The sequence below is a fragment of the Tigriopus californicus genome, chromosome 8 (assembly GCF_007210705.1).
Source record: "Tigriopus californicus strain San Diego chromosome 8, Tcal_SD_v2.1, whole genome shotgun sequence".
Taxonomy (NCBI): domain Eukaryota; kingdom Metazoa; phylum Arthropoda; class Copepoda; order Harpacticoida; family Harpacticidae; genus Tigriopus; species Tigriopus californicus.
In genome coordinates, this window is record NC_081447.1 from 4,966,658 (window position 1) to 4,984,314 (window position 17,657).

General features: G+C 43.6%; 2 protein-coding genes across 3 annotated transcripts in view; one reads left to right on the plus strand and one right to left on the minus strand.

Annotated features, from left to right (window-relative positions):
- Positions 1 to 84: 84 nt before the first annotated feature.
- Positions 85 to 12,991, minus strand: LOC131885633 (syntenin-1-like). Its single transcript, XM_059233739.1, has 7 exons — positions 12,805 to 12,991; positions 11,836 to 12,105; positions 4,261 to 4,383; positions 2,241 to 2,476; positions 1,246 to 1,387; positions 438 to 559; positions 85 to 365 (listed from the first exon to the last, which is right to left on the minus strand). The coding sequence occupies exons 1-7, from the start codon at positions 12,856 to 12,858 to the stop codon at positions 311 to 313; spliced, it is 1,002 nt and encodes a 333-aa protein (XP_059089722.1). The 5' UTR covers positions 12,859 to 12,991; the 3' UTR covers positions 85 to 310.
- Positions 12,992 to 15,380: 2,389 nt separating this feature from the next.
- The window catches only part of LOC131885635 (probable nuclear transport factor 2), a 3,899-nt gene continuing 1,622 nt past the window's right edge, over positions 15,381 to 17,657 (plus strand). Inside the window, exon 1 of one of the 2 annotated variants that reach the window (XM_059233743.1) lies at positions 15,381 to 15,692. In XM_059233743.1, coding sequence (XP_059089726.1) covers positions 15,585 to 15,692 — 108 coding nt within the window. In that variant the 5' untranslated portion in view covers positions 15,381 to 15,584. The remainder of the gene's footprint in view (positions 15,693 to 17,657) is intronic. The other variant, XM_059233744.1, reaches the window with a different exon arrangement.

A 17,657-nucleotide genomic window follows, 5' to 3' on the forward strand; every position in this document is an offset into this window, starting at 1 on the left:
CCATTTTCACCTATTCTATGTTTTGATACTAATGATCCCAAATTAGATTGTCCAATCGATTAAGGCAGAAAATAAATTCACGAGTTTACACTATTTGATTAATATATTTTATGCTATGAAACACAAAGCAATAATGTAACTTTGATTGAAAAATTCGTATCTTCTTTGTGACAAAAGGCCAAGTCCGTCAAATTTGTAGTGCAGTGTGACCATTAGAATGAGAAACGTAATAATACATCAACATCATGCCACACATTGGTTGTTTTAGATGGCACTCTTTTCAATTCAGTTTGACAATGTTGAGGGTCGTTTAAATGTCGGGCATTGAGTGATCCATCATTTTTTTCACCAAGGAATTGGCCATGCTAAGGAAATAGAATAAAGCAATTAATAACAGTCACGCTCCGAACTATGACAAATAAACTATTGTCACTTACTTTTTAACCATGTGCTGGTAAAGGAAATTTGGTATCACAGTGATGGTCACAATTTGACCTCCTTCATCAATAAGCTTTGTAGTCTCCTTGTCTTTCACGCCCACCACGTTCTGGCCATTCACCTTTGGTTGGGAGAAAGTAAAACAACAAGGGTCTCATTGTTACAATCATGAAGCATTTATTGGACAACCATGTGTACCATGCAAGCTCCCAATAATGGGTTATTTACGGAAGTAGTCCCGTAATGGTTCAAAACTATACGTACGATATGGAAGTATCGAGCATTCAGTGGTCTACGCTCTCCTTCTATTTACTTTATTGGAAGGATAAATGCTGAAGTTGTTACTGACCTTGACTGGGGGGGAGGTCATAAAAAACGACAAAAAAGTGTACACGGCTTCTCCTTTTAATTACCCAAACTCTCCGTTTTTTCACCGACTAAATCTTTTGGCACACGTGTACCTTACATGGAATGATGAAGTTGGGCGAAATGTAATTCCCTAGCATTTAATTAGATTTTCCAAAGAAGGGATTTGGCAATTCAGAGGGGAGGATCTAGTAATCCTCCAAGGAAGTCGTAAATAGGATTTCTCAAAGGTCTAGCTGGACACATCCTTTGCCCTAGAATTCGTCAACGCCTTCCTTCCCTCAATGGCAATGTGTGCAATGTGTGCCATCTACTTCCGTTCCACTAGGGAAGGATTTTTTTACCTAGATCCTTCCAACAAGACAAGATTGATGACTTGTAACCAATCCTTAATTGGCCGTCGCTCAATTTTTGCCCCTCCTAACTCTGTTGGAAACTTACCTCCAAAAGATTGTGGTCAATCAGAAGGCCGTTCCTGGCCGCAGATGAGTTGACAGCGATTGCCGTGATCTTCCCATCCTTGAATTGAAAGCCCAAATGCCCGGTGGAATCCTTATGGAGGGTCAGTGTACGCTCAAAAGGTCTGCCAAGAGAAGGGAGAACAGAAAATGTATAAGAGCTGCAAACTTGGCCACAATCAGTGGAACTCTAACACTCCTTCGACATGATTTTCTATTTTCAACTCCCAAACTTGACACACAGAGGTGCAGCAAAACCAGATATTCCTTTTTCTAACTAATGCTAACAAGATAAGAAATGGGCGAACTTTCGCAATTTAGCCTCTTCTATTACGGTGATCTCTTGCATGTATTTAAGATCCAAATTGAAGGGGCGTTGAAAGCGGAAAGCATTCTTTCCGGTTTGGGGGAAGAAAAGAAGTGAGGGAGAAACGGGAAAGGTCAAACGAGAAGGGTTCATTTGCTACTAATCCTTTTGAAAAGCATGTAATGGGCAACTTGGTGCCCTCCCACATGAACCAAAGCGGCTGTCTACACGACGAAATGTTGTCGAGTCTTGGGCAGTATTAGTCAACAACAAAATGGTTGCAAAATGTGTCCCCCCTCCCTCAAGCCCAAAAATTAAACGGACGGATCTTGCTTGAGCAGCCAATTTGCGTTGGAACATGAGAGGGCGAAAAAGACGGACAGAAAGGGTAGTAGAGGTTATGGGGTTGCTGTGGGAAGAGGGAGAGAGAGGGTCTCATTATTTCCCCCTTGAACTTCTCAAGCTCGAAATCTCTCCAAAAGAGACTTGAAAAGGCTAGTTGTAACACTTGAATGCCATTTACGGTAGTAGAGCTGACCCAGAATGGCTTGCTTTTGGGGACTCCATTTTTCAAGCGTCTTTTCGAACATTAAAGTGTGGGAACATCTTGTCAGAGTCTTTTCATGGCGTTAGGTAACAGGTGGATTTAGTCAGAAACGTTCATTGATTACCTGTCTCGGACGGCCAGGACAATGTTGTTAACAGGTGCTTTCTTAAAGATGTCGTGCACTTTGTTCTCGTTGAATCCGGCCACGTTGTCTCCATTGATCTGTAGGACTTGGTCGCCAAATCGAAGACCGCCCATGGCAGCGGGGCTGTTTTTGGCCACTAGGCACACGAACACGCCCTTGTTGATGGATTTCACTTTCAGACCAACTTTGCCTTGCTCATCCTTGCATAGAATCACCTACAAATTTGAAAGGAACAAAACAATGAGGGGCGGACAATTAATCATGGGGCTAGATATCCGGGAGAGTATGCCTTCATCCCATCTGCTTTCATGGATCAAGGGAAAACCATCATTTGTCATGTAATTTGGGGGAATTTAATGACGACGGATCTACTGCGGGTTAGGTGCTAGAGTGTTTTCGTCCCTTTCTTCGTTCCCTTCCATTCCAAGATGGTTTTCTTCACTCGTTACACAACCACACGCATACAAGTTTCGGAATATATCTTCATAAAATGAGCAGCCCAGGCGAAAGGAGGAAGAAAACAACCACGGAAATAACCCCTCCACCGATGTTTGTCTCAATGACTTTATCAGTTTGAATGGCATTTGGAGCTTAGCGCTCCATTTTACGCTTTCAAGGTGAATGATCCGACCCCAAGTGCCCGCGGGGAGGTTTGAGGCCGACCATCGCCTTCACCACAAACACAATATGTGTCCCCGATCCTCGGACCCACCATTTCAACTGCGACATTTGCAATCAGAATGTGAAATTTATTCTTTTATGACCCCGCAAAATGAACCAGTCGGGCTGCAATCTCCGTGTGGCTTACCAAACGAGTGGCATACGGACACACCAACGTCTCCAAGGGCATTTTGGCCCGGATATCCTCCACGCAGAGACATTGCATTTGGGTCCTCCGGGATATGGACGCCAAATGGGTGCCCCGGCCACCTGCATCCATCGTCATGGGTGAACGACTAACCAGGGACATCCTCGTCGTACCAATAGGTCTTGGAGATGCCCAGGGAACACGGAACTTCTCTTCCAAAACGATTTTTGTCGCAACTTAACAAGTTTGGCCTTTAGACTCCCCCAAAACCAGGAGATATGGAAGACACTTAAAAGGCAATTGAGCGCGGCTCTCTGAGGCTTGACTGCTTCACTGAGGCGTACGTATTAACGGCCACTTGCCTCCTTTGCATCCAAGTAAGGAGAAGATCGAATGAAGAAGATCTTTTTGTCGGTCTGACACACACACACGCACAGAGTAGGGGAACGGAAGGGAACAACAAAAGTGACGAAACGATCTTCTCTGTTCTTGTTCTAAGGGCCCAGAGATGTGCAAGTGTGAGACTGCGAGTCCTGTGAATCCTTCTACACCAGCACAAAACAGTACAGTACACATCAAGCCACTTGACGAATGGCTTCGCCCATGCGTGCATAGCTAGCTGTTTAGGCCTTTTCAAAAAATATAGCGGTAGAAAGTCGACGAGTGAAGGTCATGCCGAAGTCAGGGTTAGTAGACGCTCAATGATGCCACATACATATCATATAACGTTGGCTCTTCCTTCCCTCCCCTGTCGAGACGAAAAGGATCGCTTTTCAGTCTGGCCTTTGTTTTCAGGAAATGAAGACCACGGCAGAGTTTTGAAACAAGGCTAGGGAACCAATGCAAGGACAAACGAGTGAACATTCTACGGCACTTTTGAAATGGTTCAAAATATTGGCCACATTTAAAACAATAGAAGCTTGCAGTCTTTTGAGAGGCACTTTAGAAAGGCCCTTTCTTGCTTAGAACGATAATATCTCTGCTATTTTTTCCAACTCGTACCTCACTCGCTTTAAGAGTAAGGCGTGGGCATGAGTAACATCTGGCCTAGCTTGGTGTTGACTTTAATTTCCTAAAAAACATATTGGACTTCACCTTCCTTGCTTTGATAGGAAGCAGATATGATGCCTGATGTTAACATGACGGAAAAATTAACGTGAACCTTTATTAACTCTCCACCATAAAACGTACCTGTCTGACACCATGAGAGAGTTGGGATACGGCAAATGCTGGAGCCGATGCAGATAGAGGTGCCACCATTGTTCCATGATTTCCAGTGTTGGAAGGATTTGTTTGCGGGAGGGCAACGTGAGTCTGTAAAAGGAACACAAAGGACCGTGAATATAACGGGCAAGGGTTTGGGTATTCCAGACACTTTATGGCAAAACGGGAGTGAGACGTCTTTTCATATGGATATGAAATATCAATCAAACGTTTGTCTACATATCAAGTTCCTCCGCCCAACCATGATACTATTCTAAGAAAGAAAACCAGAACACTGTGATGGTGGAATGAATAGAAGTAAATAAAAGGAGGCACTTGGCATCTCGTGATCATCACCTTCGCCAATCTTCGCACTTCCCGCACTGTTTGATGAATTCCCAACCTGGACCATATTTGTTTTGGTCCCTTGGCCCAGCAGGAGTGCCAGCACTTCTTCATTCCCCTTCTCCATTTGCATCTGGCTTCTCTGGTTTCGCTCTCATTCTCCTCAATGATGACTGACTTTGCCCTTGAGGCCAAATCTGGCCTGGGTAGTCGCTTCATGAAGTTGGGTGATGACAGACGACAGCATTCTCTGATATATTGCCACAACGACACCATCATGCTCTTACATTAATAACGACAAACCAGCGACAAACAATGGTGTTGGTACATATCCGAAGGAAATAATTGAGCAGTCGCATCTCGAGCCCAGCCAAATTTATAATTAGTGTCACAGTTCAATCGCAACATAACCCAGTAAGTCATGGAAAGGAGCACGCCCTTGGAAATGGGCACGCCCCTGAAACAGCACGCTGCACTCGAGGAAGAAGGTTTTTCAAGCACATCTCTATGCTAAAGCATACACGATGGATGTAGTATCCTTTGCAATGTCGGGGGCAGACCATCTGGTGCTCCATCAAAGATATGTCACCTCCTCTGCTTCATCTTGGAGATTTCTGGGACAGAACTTGAGAGGACAATGAGCAAGGAAAAGTACGTTGGAAAGGGGAGAGGACAGAGAAAGAGAGAGAGAGAGCGAGAGAGAGAACACCAGATGTGAACCCTTTCACTATTTCTCCACACTTTTGTCACCCATTAGCGCTCCTGGTGCGGTATTTCATGCCGACACTATTGCACGTGCAAAGGCCACACAATTTTGACGGTTCCGACAAAATTCAAGTTGAAACCTGGCTAAAGAAGCCTCGAGATGTGCGACTCTCACAGTCCCAATTTGGGGTTTAGGGCACGCAATCCCGATCGAGAGGGTAACTGTTGAATATGCAATAGTTTTGTAGGGCACGCACAGTGTAGTCGCATTTACAAGGCACAACAAAGCGTCTTGAGAATACGTTTTTGGATCGAGAAACTCTCAAAGGGATCCCAAGGACAGTTCAGGACGAAATTTGGCATTTGAGTGGGGATTGCAGTTCTGAGACCACAATGCAAATAATACACTGCTGCACTTGAACCTCATTCCACCATAAATGGAATGAAAATGATCTCGTTTGGTCGACAATCCGCCAACAGTCCAAAGACGCGGCCTCGTTTGTCTTGTCTTGCGGTATTTTTTCCTGTTCCTCAGCTCCCTTATCTTCTTTCACACAATGTGCTTTAGAATTCGAGGTGATGAACAATTTCAGTACGTAAATGTTGGCGATGACACTGGTTTGTTCCTCTTGAAGTGTGTTTCTAAGACCAGCAACTATTTGCTATCCACAGAAGTCCCAGTGTAAACGTGACGTCTCTCCACATAGAGGAGAATAAATGAACTTCACGAGTGGTTTTCCGAAGACACAAGAGGCCCACGAGCACGAGGTACAAGGACGTCGCTCGAGTACGCATCAGTCTAATGGTGATGACGCGCTTTGTTGGGCCCTAGATGGTCGGTATGAGAGGGCTCTAACCTATCTACTTTCGTCTTGAGGAAGAGAATTCCTCTTCCAAAAAAAAAACTCAGTAGACAAAGGTTAAGCGAGTTGCTCTAGCAACCTTCAAATAATGAGGGCTTCTCCGTTGTTCCAGCAAAAGCCCACTCGACCCGGTATGGGTGGGTATGTCACTTGCCCATTCTTGTTCCCGTCCTCCAACAGCGCCTCACACCCCAGTTTGTGGTTCCTTTGCAGTCTCAAGGCTCTACCTCCAAGAATTCGCACTTATGATGTTCTTGGAATGAAAAATCGTTTTTGGGACCATCAGGAACTTGTCAGTTGTCCGACAAGATAGAGAGAGAGAGAGAGATATGTTGCAAGGTGACTTGTTTCTCGTCAGGGCCAGACTAAGCTACTCAGCTAAAAAAACAGAAAGATGGATGTTCTGGGGGATACTCCAAAATGGGATCAAACTGCCAAGTTCAAATCCTTGGCAAGATCACATGATAAGCTTTCAAATTGCTCATTCTCTCTTTTAAAACACTGGTTGTCGTGCGTGCACTCTGCTTCATTTGCGAATTCTTATATATAATTTCAATGTCCTTCTGATGATACGTTGCTCGGTGTGTGACGGTTGATATTGAATACCTAATTAAACATTAAGAGATTGTTTTCTAAGTACTTTTCAATTCTATGTCAAGCTCCCGAATGGTCATTCCACGATCATTCAATGGGAGAAAAGGTATTTCTTTCTCACACTCCCAGGAATTGGACCCAAAAAGTCAGCCCTGGTTGATCGCCAAAGCTTGACCCTCAATTAACCTCCCTCAACTTCGAATCCAACCATGTAATGGTTTTTCGAGAGAACGAGTCGTGCCAAGTTGGCCCAATTATTTATTGACCTTTTTGACAGGATACCTCCGAGAAATTGTCTGGGACAGCCAAGGAAGGCGAAGCAGTCCATTTGTTTGGTGGGCAAAGCTCCCGAGTTCTCAAACTCTAATCCTTGGCTCAATTCTAAGTAAGACTTTGATCCCAATTTTTGCTTCCAATTGCATGAGGACTTTTGGCGTTGACACATTTTTTGTGTGGACTACTTTGGCCAGTAGTCTCTTTGCGGAGGACCAGGGCATCACATGGGCACGTGCTTGGCACCTCAAATCCAGAGAAGCTAACGCGACGTCGAGCCTTTAAGTCAATTTTCTGCTTTACCTTGGTTTAGCTCATGCTGAGAAAACCCAAGCGAATAACATCTCTAAGGGGGAAACAAACAAGTTTATAGTAACACACTTTTTCCCGTTCCGCTCTTCCGACATTTTCACTCGGGTTCTCCGCACGTAAGCCGGCCAAGAATTGGCGCAAAGAAAATCAAACTTGTCTTGAGGCGGCAAAAGCGAGAGAATGAGAGATAGCAAAATAAAGAAATCTCAAAGCAAACAAACCATCCACAACACCTACGATGATATGGTCTTTTGAATGTAAAAAAATGGCGTATAGGACGATTGAGCGATGAATGGAAGGATGCCATAAAAGAGTACAAATGAGATCGATTGTGCTTCTTGTGTGTCTCAAGAAGGCGTACGTTTTGCACTTTACGTAAGTACAAAACTTAAACTTCAATTGTTTTCCATCGCTCTTACCTCTCGAAAGTGGCAAGATGATGACGAAGATGAAGACACTGTGGGCATAGGCATCAAATTGGACGCTATGAACCCATGGTCAGTGGGATCGTACTCTTCATCACTATAGTAGTGATCCAAGTCAAAGGAGTTGGCAGGTTCCACGGGTCGATTTCGACGGTGATTTTGCCCTAACGGCAATGGCAAGCAAAATGCAGATGAGGTAGAGATCATGTACTCGGAAATCGAACGCGAGATCCCACGGAGAGGAGATCGCGATCGGACGACCTTGCCTTTCCAAGACTTGATTGTCTCCATGGCTTCGACGAGGCACACTTCTCTTGGACTGACAGTCGATTTCCTCCTCACATCACTATCACTATCCCGGCCATAATCTCTCAAACTAGCCGGAATTCAACAGTCACTCTTACTAACCGAGACCCTGACGACTTTCCAACTACTACCACCCTTTGGGGAAAGGAGAAGAAAATGTAGTCATACAAAACCTCGGAGTCCACCCAAGCTACAGCATGACTATTGGGCAAGAGACGACGGAGAAAGGGACGACGATTCCAGGGAATAAGATGCCTCGTTTGACACCAGAAAAAAGGAGCTTAGGGCAAACGGACGAGCGAAGGGCCGTTCCACGAAAAAATGCGCCAAGTGCAACACACGCGGTAAAGGAAGCAGGAAAAAACTATTTGGAGAACGGGGGAAAAAGACGAGTGTCATGGTAGGGAACATTTGCTCATCCAATTTCTTCTCCCTTCATGCTTCGAGTTTGGACGGAACGAATGGAACAACGATAATAACGTTGAGTCACCCTTTGTAAAGGTGAGAAATGGATCCTGTAATTTTTCGGTATGTTGCGTGGTATTGCGTATACTAAAAAAAAAGTACTTAAGTCTCAGTCCCATGAATAATGGACATTTCGGTGAACATCAAAGACAGGGCACCATAGACGATGTTTCAATGTAAGACGCACCCGAAATTAAAGATGACCATCCCGTTTGGTTTGGGCTTTTTCACCCCAACCCCCGCAAGATTCCTTTCCGTTCCCCTTTTCTTATCCACCATTCAAGCACTCCCTGTTTACTCCGCGGATAATTTTGATGGATAAAATATTTGCTCAACTAAGTCAACATTAGTATGCCACTGCTAAATGATTGCCCACTGATGACACCCATCTCCTCAACTGAGGTAAGGGTACCCGATAAACTTTCTCATGGGTGAAACGAGTTTCCACCAGGTCTTGAATGTGAGCAACTTTCTCAGATAGCTTGCGAACCTCCTTGGACGCTGGGTTAATGAGACATTCAAAAGTTTTTCTCTCCAAATGTGGAAATCTTGAGTGGCATTTTGATTTCATTTCGAGGACATGAACCACCCACCATCTTCCTTCCCTCCTTTTTCTTTGGCTTGAGAAAAACCCCAACACCACCATCCAAGAACAGGGAGAACGGCCTCTCTCCTAAGTGTATGTAGTATGTACACAAGCAGTCCTCTCAATATCACTGTTTCGAGGCCAAACGAGGCAGGAACGTTGGACTCAAGATATTTTTTTCTTCTTTCATTCGTTTTGTGGCTCCAGCAAAGAACCACAAGCTCAGGGAGGGCGTCTCCGGGCTAAGTAGATTGCAATATAAGCCTTGAAATGGAGAAAAGCCATATCACGGCAACGACGACGAAGAAGGTTTTGGTCTTCATGGAACAGGGTGCGAGGCCACTGGCACATGGCTTGTTCGTGTTAGATAGACCCTTAATGTCCACTCGAAAAAAATAATGGCGCAAAAACACTGTTTTAAATTCACTTCTGTTGAATTTTGCAGCGGGGCAATCAAACAGAAATTGTTGCTTAACTATTTCAAGCACCGATTAGATTTTGATTGTTCTTGAACAGAACTCAATTTTTGCCAAGATTCATTGGGATGAATGAGGTTCGCAATTTGTCTGTATTTGATGTTTGTCAGAGTGAATCTTCGAGCAATGGCGAGACAAAAAGCCCACGAAATGACTTGATGCTAGAGAGCGTTGGCACCCATATTTCGGCGTAGGGCTTTTGGTGACCAAATTGATGTGTATCTACTTTTTAGTCCATAGGATATTGAGGCAATACTAAATTACTAAAAATTGTGGCCATGGTTCAGTTCCAAACTTCGAAGGCAGTTTTGGTATAGTGCCCCAAATATTATTTTTGACGTATATCCTGTGGCTGTTGATGGTGCTTTAATGGCGTGAAAAGGGGTATCCAAGTCATTTCCAGGCTACGTAATGAGGACCCATTGAGGCCAACCCAAGGGACATTATGATGAGCGAGATGAATTAAAATTGTTAAAATTGCCCTTGAACCTACGCAACTTGAAACCCCTTTTCCTCGCTTCTTATTTAACCCTCCCTTTTTAAAGTACAAAATACAGAAAACTCTAACCGGAGCGAACGTGGGGAATGCAGTTTGAAAGTAACCTGGATACAAAATAAATATTAAATGACCCAAAATATTTCTAAATTCCGAAGGTTATTTCCAAGGAGAAAACAACTGCACGCAGTTGTACTCTAAGCACCGGGTTTGTGTTCCATGGTTCCCGATCCAAATCTTTCTAATCTTGAGTGTATCTTCAGCAAGATGCATATTCTCATGTTACAGTCAAGAAAGTTCGAACATTTCGGCACTCGCTTCCTTGGTTGAACGACAAAGACTGCTTTGAAAAAAAGTTCCAAATTCAGTCTTGTACCAGAACATTGGATTTGGTTCAAACTCAAATCAATTCTTTAACTATAGTTTTCTTCAAAGCGGGTTGGTTGGTTTCATTTCTAGATTGTGCATTTTGGATATCGACAATATCGACCGGGTCTTTCGGACTCAATAAAAACAAAACTAAATGTTAGTGACAATTTGCCAACAAGTACTTCGGGAAATACAAGCTTAAAAGTTGCATAATGATAATCTTCACATGTTATGCATGCTATATTCATCATAATTCTCCTAGCTTAGACAAAATTGGATTGCATAAATTGCCGATAAAATTAGGTTAGTCCTCAATTAGTTCAACGAGTGGATTTAATTGTGCGAACTACTCAGCAAAAAGTGAAATTTCTGACGAGTGATGGTCAACTGGGATTGCATAATCATACTAGACCTCAAAATAGTTAGCTGTCGTTCCATATATAAGCTGGAAAAGGTCATATGGCCTTTGTTTACAACAGTAAATTAGTTAATTCCATGGCTTATTGCACTTTAAAGCTTTGATCCATGAAAGAAGCCTGAATGAAGACCCTTCACACTACTTCAAGTAGTTGACTCGATTTTTTATGAACTTAAATGAACGTCAAACTAAATGAACAGTAGTGTCATATAGATTAGTACTAATATGCTAGCAAATTCAATTTCATTAACACTCTCCATTTTCTTATTAACCGATCTACTCATAGGAACAATTTCAAGAATGCGATACAACTACAAAACAAATCAGGAACCGACTTGCAATCAGCAATCGTTCTAATGACACAAGCTGGCTTTTGTTTTATCTTGTCCTGATGTAAAAGTAACGGATTGCTAAGTCAGACTAATTCAGAACATACACTGATTCATAAATGCATGAGTTTACCCACTCCCCCACGGGTTCCTCTATTGTGAATATGTAAACTAATTCACAACAATCCTCTCTTGGCGATTCCTCTTACCGCAACATCGGCTGGGTATGATTAGGCGAAAAAAGACAACTTTCAGCTTTTGTGACACTGTTTGGCTTATGATGTACCAATGAATCACATTTGGCTTCCTTCGAATCAAATTTAGCATGGTTTTCAAGACGGGTAATATATGGTGTCAAGCTTCAGAATCGAAATCGTTGACAAACAGCTTTTGGGAGCTATGAAATTTTTAGTGAGAGTCCAGCCCCAGAAGCTTCAAACGCAAAGAACGAAGGATTAGCCAGTCCAACGAGCATTTTTGGCACGATATGACACAAATTAAACGTTTGATAGGCAAATAGACGACATTGAAATTCCCTTGCTCTTCAATTTCTACAAAACCTAACTTGCTTATCTCCATTGATTGATCTTCAACAACTCACTTGGGGCGTGTTGGCTACCACCCATGCACCGTCATCCGACGCAATGGGCGTTTGATTTTCGGCCAGGTATTCCGGCATATTGGCTCGAATCATTTCCGACGAGAGTTCCAAGCCCATGAATTCGGACAAGCCCGGATAAACGGGCGCACTCGCATTCTCCACCGGGTAAGGCAGACCGTTGTCCGCCATGGACAACGAGGAGGTGGTCGGGGCGGTCGGGGCCGTCGCGGGGGCAGTTGAAGGGGCGGGACGAAACAAGCCCTCCTGAGCCTGAAATGAGAACATGGCACCAGAGTCAGGATATCATTATCGTATTTTGAACCTTAAAAACATAAGAAGCTTGTGCGGAGGACATTCATATTCGGGGTAATCCTGTGGTTTAGAGGACCTAGTCGTCGACTTTGGCGGTGGTCGGAAAGTTGGGCTAAATGAAGGAACATATATTTACTAGGGGTAATCAGAAACATATCTGAAGCCATTGAGAGGACTCGTCGCCATGGAAAGATTGGACATCAATTCTGAAAGACTTCAAACCCGTTCTGTGTCCCAACTTCGTCCGTTATTACATCCTGGTTTAGGAGACGTCGTCAAACTCATCGACGTAATTCTTAATCATGATAATGTCCTTATAATTGACTCCTTCAATAATCATGCTCTTCAAGAGGCTGACTCTTTCCCAAAAAAGAGATCCATGAAGTCCAAGCAAGAGGAAATCTCCGTAAGAGATTGGCCAATAGAGCTGCATGCCAGTCGAACGGAAACGTTAGGGAAACGTTATTCTCCACCGATTAGCTGGCGGTGCTACTTTGTTAAACTTAACCTAACCTGATATTAATAGCCCTTAAAGTGGCAATTTGCCACAAATCTAAATTGAGCACCGCCAACTAATCGGTGGAACATACGTTTATCATGGATACGATGGATGGATGTTGTTTTTGCGACGGGAGGGTGGGAGACACTGTTGATTACCTTCATCATTTGATCCACCTTCATATCTTCCAGGGAGGGGTAGAGGGACGACATTTTTGATCGGGGATGGCACACGTTATGTATGGACTGGAATCACTGAGATGAACTCGATTTTACATGTGAGTCATGGTCTGATCTGAGCTCTGAGAATTGGGATGTATCAATTCCGTGTTACATCTAGACTTCGGACTCAGGGTGACGGGATCGTTGGTTCGCGGAAACGCCAGACACAAGAAAAAAAAAGAGGTCTATTTGAGCGTAAACTATGTTCTTTTGCATCTTTTGATACACTAAGGGATGTGTTAAGGACATGAATGGTAGTGCTGAACCCGACACCAGTCTCAAAGCCAACTTAGGATGGTTAAGTCACAGTTTACGAGATGATGAACAAGAAAATGGGGGTCTTCCATGTTGAGTGCGTTTCGAAAAGTTTTGGGAAAGATCTCGGCTGTGTCAAATTTGATGCCAAAGGGAAAAAACTAGATACCCACGAATAAGGTGGGTTCTGGGTAAAATATGCCCAGATCTAGAGCTTTTAATCTAGATCTAGTCGCCCTGTTTGTGCCCTTATCTAGAAGCAACTTCATTGTCGCAATCAGTGAGGTCTAAATGAAGCTCACAAAAAGGGTCAAAAACATGGAACTGAATTGCTTTAATGTCTGGGAAAAACAGTGCCACGTATTTGAGGGCTACAACTCTTCTAGTTGGTCGATTTATGACTGGCAATATCTGGCAGAGGTCATGATGGTCATGATACTGACTGTCGGTTAATGGGCAGATGCCAGATTTGTGTCGAAAAGAGAGAGAGACTGTCGCTGCAAATGGCAGTGCTGAATGAGGTCATAACAAGTCCAGCTACCTAGCAATTAAATTGCATTAATTGTTTATTCCATAATTGAAGGGACCCATAAATTGGAATTGAGGGCCAATGGCAACATTTTATTACAATGGGTTTGAAGATTATGTTCAGTGGCTTAGGAATAATTACATTTAATGTGTACTTCTACGTCCAATCAATTCTGAATTTCTCCAGTCGCTACCTCCATGTCCATAATCTATGATTCACGGTGACGTCACAGCAGTTCTAGAAGTTCCTCGTCTGGAATCCCAATTCTGATTGGTGGTAAGCCATGAGAAAAAGGTAATGAATGGGCCGACAACCCTGGATCCTGGTTTAGAGAGGGGCGCAAGACCGGTAAACGCTATTCTCCACCGATTAGTTGGCGGTGCTACTTTTTTAATCTTAACCTGACCTAATAAAACCTAAGGTAACCTTACCTAACCTAACCCAACCTAACCTAACACGATATTAAAAACCCGTAATGTCTCTATCTAAACCTTATAACATTTTGCCACAAATTTAAAAAAATGAGCACCGCCAACTAATCGGTGGAGAATAACGTTTATCCACAAGACCTGGTTCCTAGTCTTGTTAATTAGAGTGATCCATGAGCCAACCACTGGATGAACTAATTTTCGCTAATTCCACACTGTGATTGGCAAGAGCCAAAAAATCTATGATTTGAACTGCGCTCTATTAAAAACGGACTAAAAAAAAAGAAGAGAGAGCAAACGCCCAAAATGTATGGCTGTATGCATATGAAGATGATATTTTCTGAACAGTGTATTGGTTAAACATTGTGACATAATTGACTAACTTTTATGGCAAAAATTTCATAATCTACCAAGGGAAGATTCCCAACACCTAATAATTCCTATTCTTGGCCTTTTCGCCCCTTCAATCAAAGCTAGGAATTTTGTGAGATTGTCCATTACCTTTTTGGTCATGCTATTAATCTTTTAGTGGATAAAGGTATACTAAAGTAAGCGTAGAAGACCAAAGAGAAACGGAATCTGTTAATCTCTACTAGTAAAAAAGCTCATTATTGGGCCCAACTTTACTCCCATTTATCATTTCAACCTCAATTTTACCAACAACTTACCATGGCAGTCAATGATATAGAATTTAAGCACGTCTAACCTCTTCATTATTATTATTGAGTATAGACAAGCATATCTTAAAAAATAAAATGTTCAACTGCTGGTATCACTCATCTCAGTTTCTTATTTTATTCCTTACAAAAGAATGATAAAGAATCTTGCAGCAAGTGCGGAAATTTCAGAAACCTGTTTTTTCCCCTGGATATGGATTTGTATAAACGATTTAGGATGTTACATATCAAATTCAATCAATATTCAATCTTTGAACCAATAAATCATGGCACTTTAGAAGGCGATCATTTATAACAAATTTCAAAAAAAACATCCGCCATGGGTTGAGGGTACAGAACAATAAACACTAAATGGGTTGAGGGTACAGAACAATAAACACTAACCAGAGGCGCTCTGGCGTCAAGTGTACAATTTTGAACCCGAATTTTGTGAGGAAAAATTGTGATGCCAACTAAACCTGAAGAGCGCTGTTATCAACGACCCTCGACCCAGCAGGCGTTGAAATGTATTTATGTATTGATTGTGTGGCGCTGGGTTGCCCTTTGTTGCGGATCCATTCTTCAGCTGATTCAGATGGCGCTACCTGGCCAAGATTATGGCGATTATGGCGCAATCTGAATTTCTCATGGTGCCGGACTTGAGCCTGAATTCAAGCAATTGGATGTGACTTGGTTCGTTCGTTCGTTCGTTCGTTCGTTCATGCTCTTGGCCTCATCCTCGTCGGGGAACAACGGCCTCACTTGGTTCGCCGTTGTCGATTCTAGAGGATTATCTCACGCCCATCCCGCCCTCGGCCCGTGGACCGGCCCCGGATTTGCCTGTTGACGATGGCCTTGAACCCGCAATACGAGGCCATTGGCAAGGCCTTCACCCAACAATACTACGCCCTCTTTGACGATGCGGCTCAACGGCCCCAATTGGTAGCCCTCTACAATGTAAGTTTCCTCATCAGTCATCACGTACCTCAAAGGCTCAAGGCCGCCGGATTGTTCAATTTGATATTGATTTGAGGGGTGAGCTTTTGGAACTAAACCCAAGACAACCCCGGAGGGCGCACAGATCTGGGTCTCCAAGGTTGGGCGTGGAATGGCATCCTAGGATGAAGGAAGACCGTAGCCCGTAATGGAAGAGTGCCCGTCATTCGTCATGAAAGCCCTCTAGGAATGGGTAATCAATCAATCATGAGGGAGGATCTCTGCGTATGATACCTGTCAGTAGGTGGATCCGATGATTGACTGGAGTATGTATCAATACAACAGTCTTTAGGAACTAGCTTTGAATGAGTTCACATTGGATTGTATTCTTCTATTGCCGGCCTCGCTTCTCTAACAAGGCACGAGTTCTGTCAGATGAGATCAGAGGTTATGATGAAAACTATCAAAGTGATTCTTAACCCTGATCCTTCTATGGGGCATATCGCCCACCATTTGAAATGAAAAAGTGTAGCCCATGGCTGAATCATCGGTGGTATAAAGGTTGGTTTCCTACTTCAAGGGCCGAGCCTCCTCACCCCCTCACTCCCAATCCGCTTCCCTCTTCCCTCTTCCCTCTTCCCTCTTCCATGCCACGAGGGATCAGTCTTCGAGGCCATTGATTACCCCCAATTATGGCACCGATGTCTATTGTTTCAATGTGTTTGCCTCTCAGTCTGGCCTTTAGACTCGAATTCACTACGTTGACTCGACTGCCTGGTCCATTACAGCTGAGGCTAGGTTTTAAAGAGTACTAATTTTAAAAAGACAAACTTGTTAAAGTGACTCTTAAGGCCTTGAAATGTCACCTGAACAAGCGAACCGAGACTTGATTATTGAGGCATTTCGAGCGGGAAAGTCGGCCACCACCATTGCCCAAGATATTCAAGACCACTCTCAGCCGGGCCACTGTCTTTCGCAGTATTAAATCTCTCCAAGAGACTGGAAAGACATGAAGCAAGTTAAAGATTCGCCAAAGGCCTAAAAGAGGATCCGGGAGAAGATGGGGGTGAACCAATCAAGATCAATCCGGCAGATGGCGAAGGAGTAGTCTGTGAGCTGGTCTACCATGATGAGGTTGGTAAAGACGGACTTGGGGATGATCCCTCACAAAACGAGATGCCGACAAGTCTCGTCTGAGGTGACCAAAGCGAAGTGCAGGGTCCGAGCGAAGCAAATTCTCAAACGTGGGGTCAACGACAACCAGCTCCCTGTGCTTTGGACTGATGAGAAGATATGCACCATTCAGACCAAGCCCAACAGCCAAAACGCCCGGTTTTGGCCAAAAATAAGTCTTCCATCCCCATAGAGCACCGGACAGCTCTCAAGAGGCATCCTTTATGGCATCCTTGGGCTGGCCCAAGATTTTTGCAACATAATTGCAGTGTTCTGCCCAAAGACCTCTGGCCGCCCTCCTCGTCAGACTTGAATCCAATGAACTTTGGGATATAGTCCATTCTGGAGGAGAAGGGCGTGTCACAAAGCATGGCCATCAGTTAACGCTCTCAAGAAAAAAGCTGGTTGAGCCCATGGAAACCCTCTAGACAAACTTTATCAGGATATAAACTTTAAAATACTACACTCAATTGCTGTGGACCAGGCTGTGGAACAGGCATTGTTGAAATATGTATACTTACCCACAACTTCGAACGTATTCGGCCAAAAAAGTGTCCCGAATCATAGGCCACGCGAGCCAGACCTAATTTGGTAACCATGATTCAGCTACACAATGAATTTCAATAGTTTTTTGAAGTTGACAGTCAGGTTTCGTACGAAGTATTCCGACCATTGTTTAGGAATTTGCCATGCCGGTTGAAGCTCGATACTAACGAGTAGTGTTTGGTGGAATGGTTTCAGTAGACGTTCAGCCGTGATTCCCGATTGTGATTGAAAAAGCCTAAGTTAGCCAAGAAAAAAAACATGGCACTG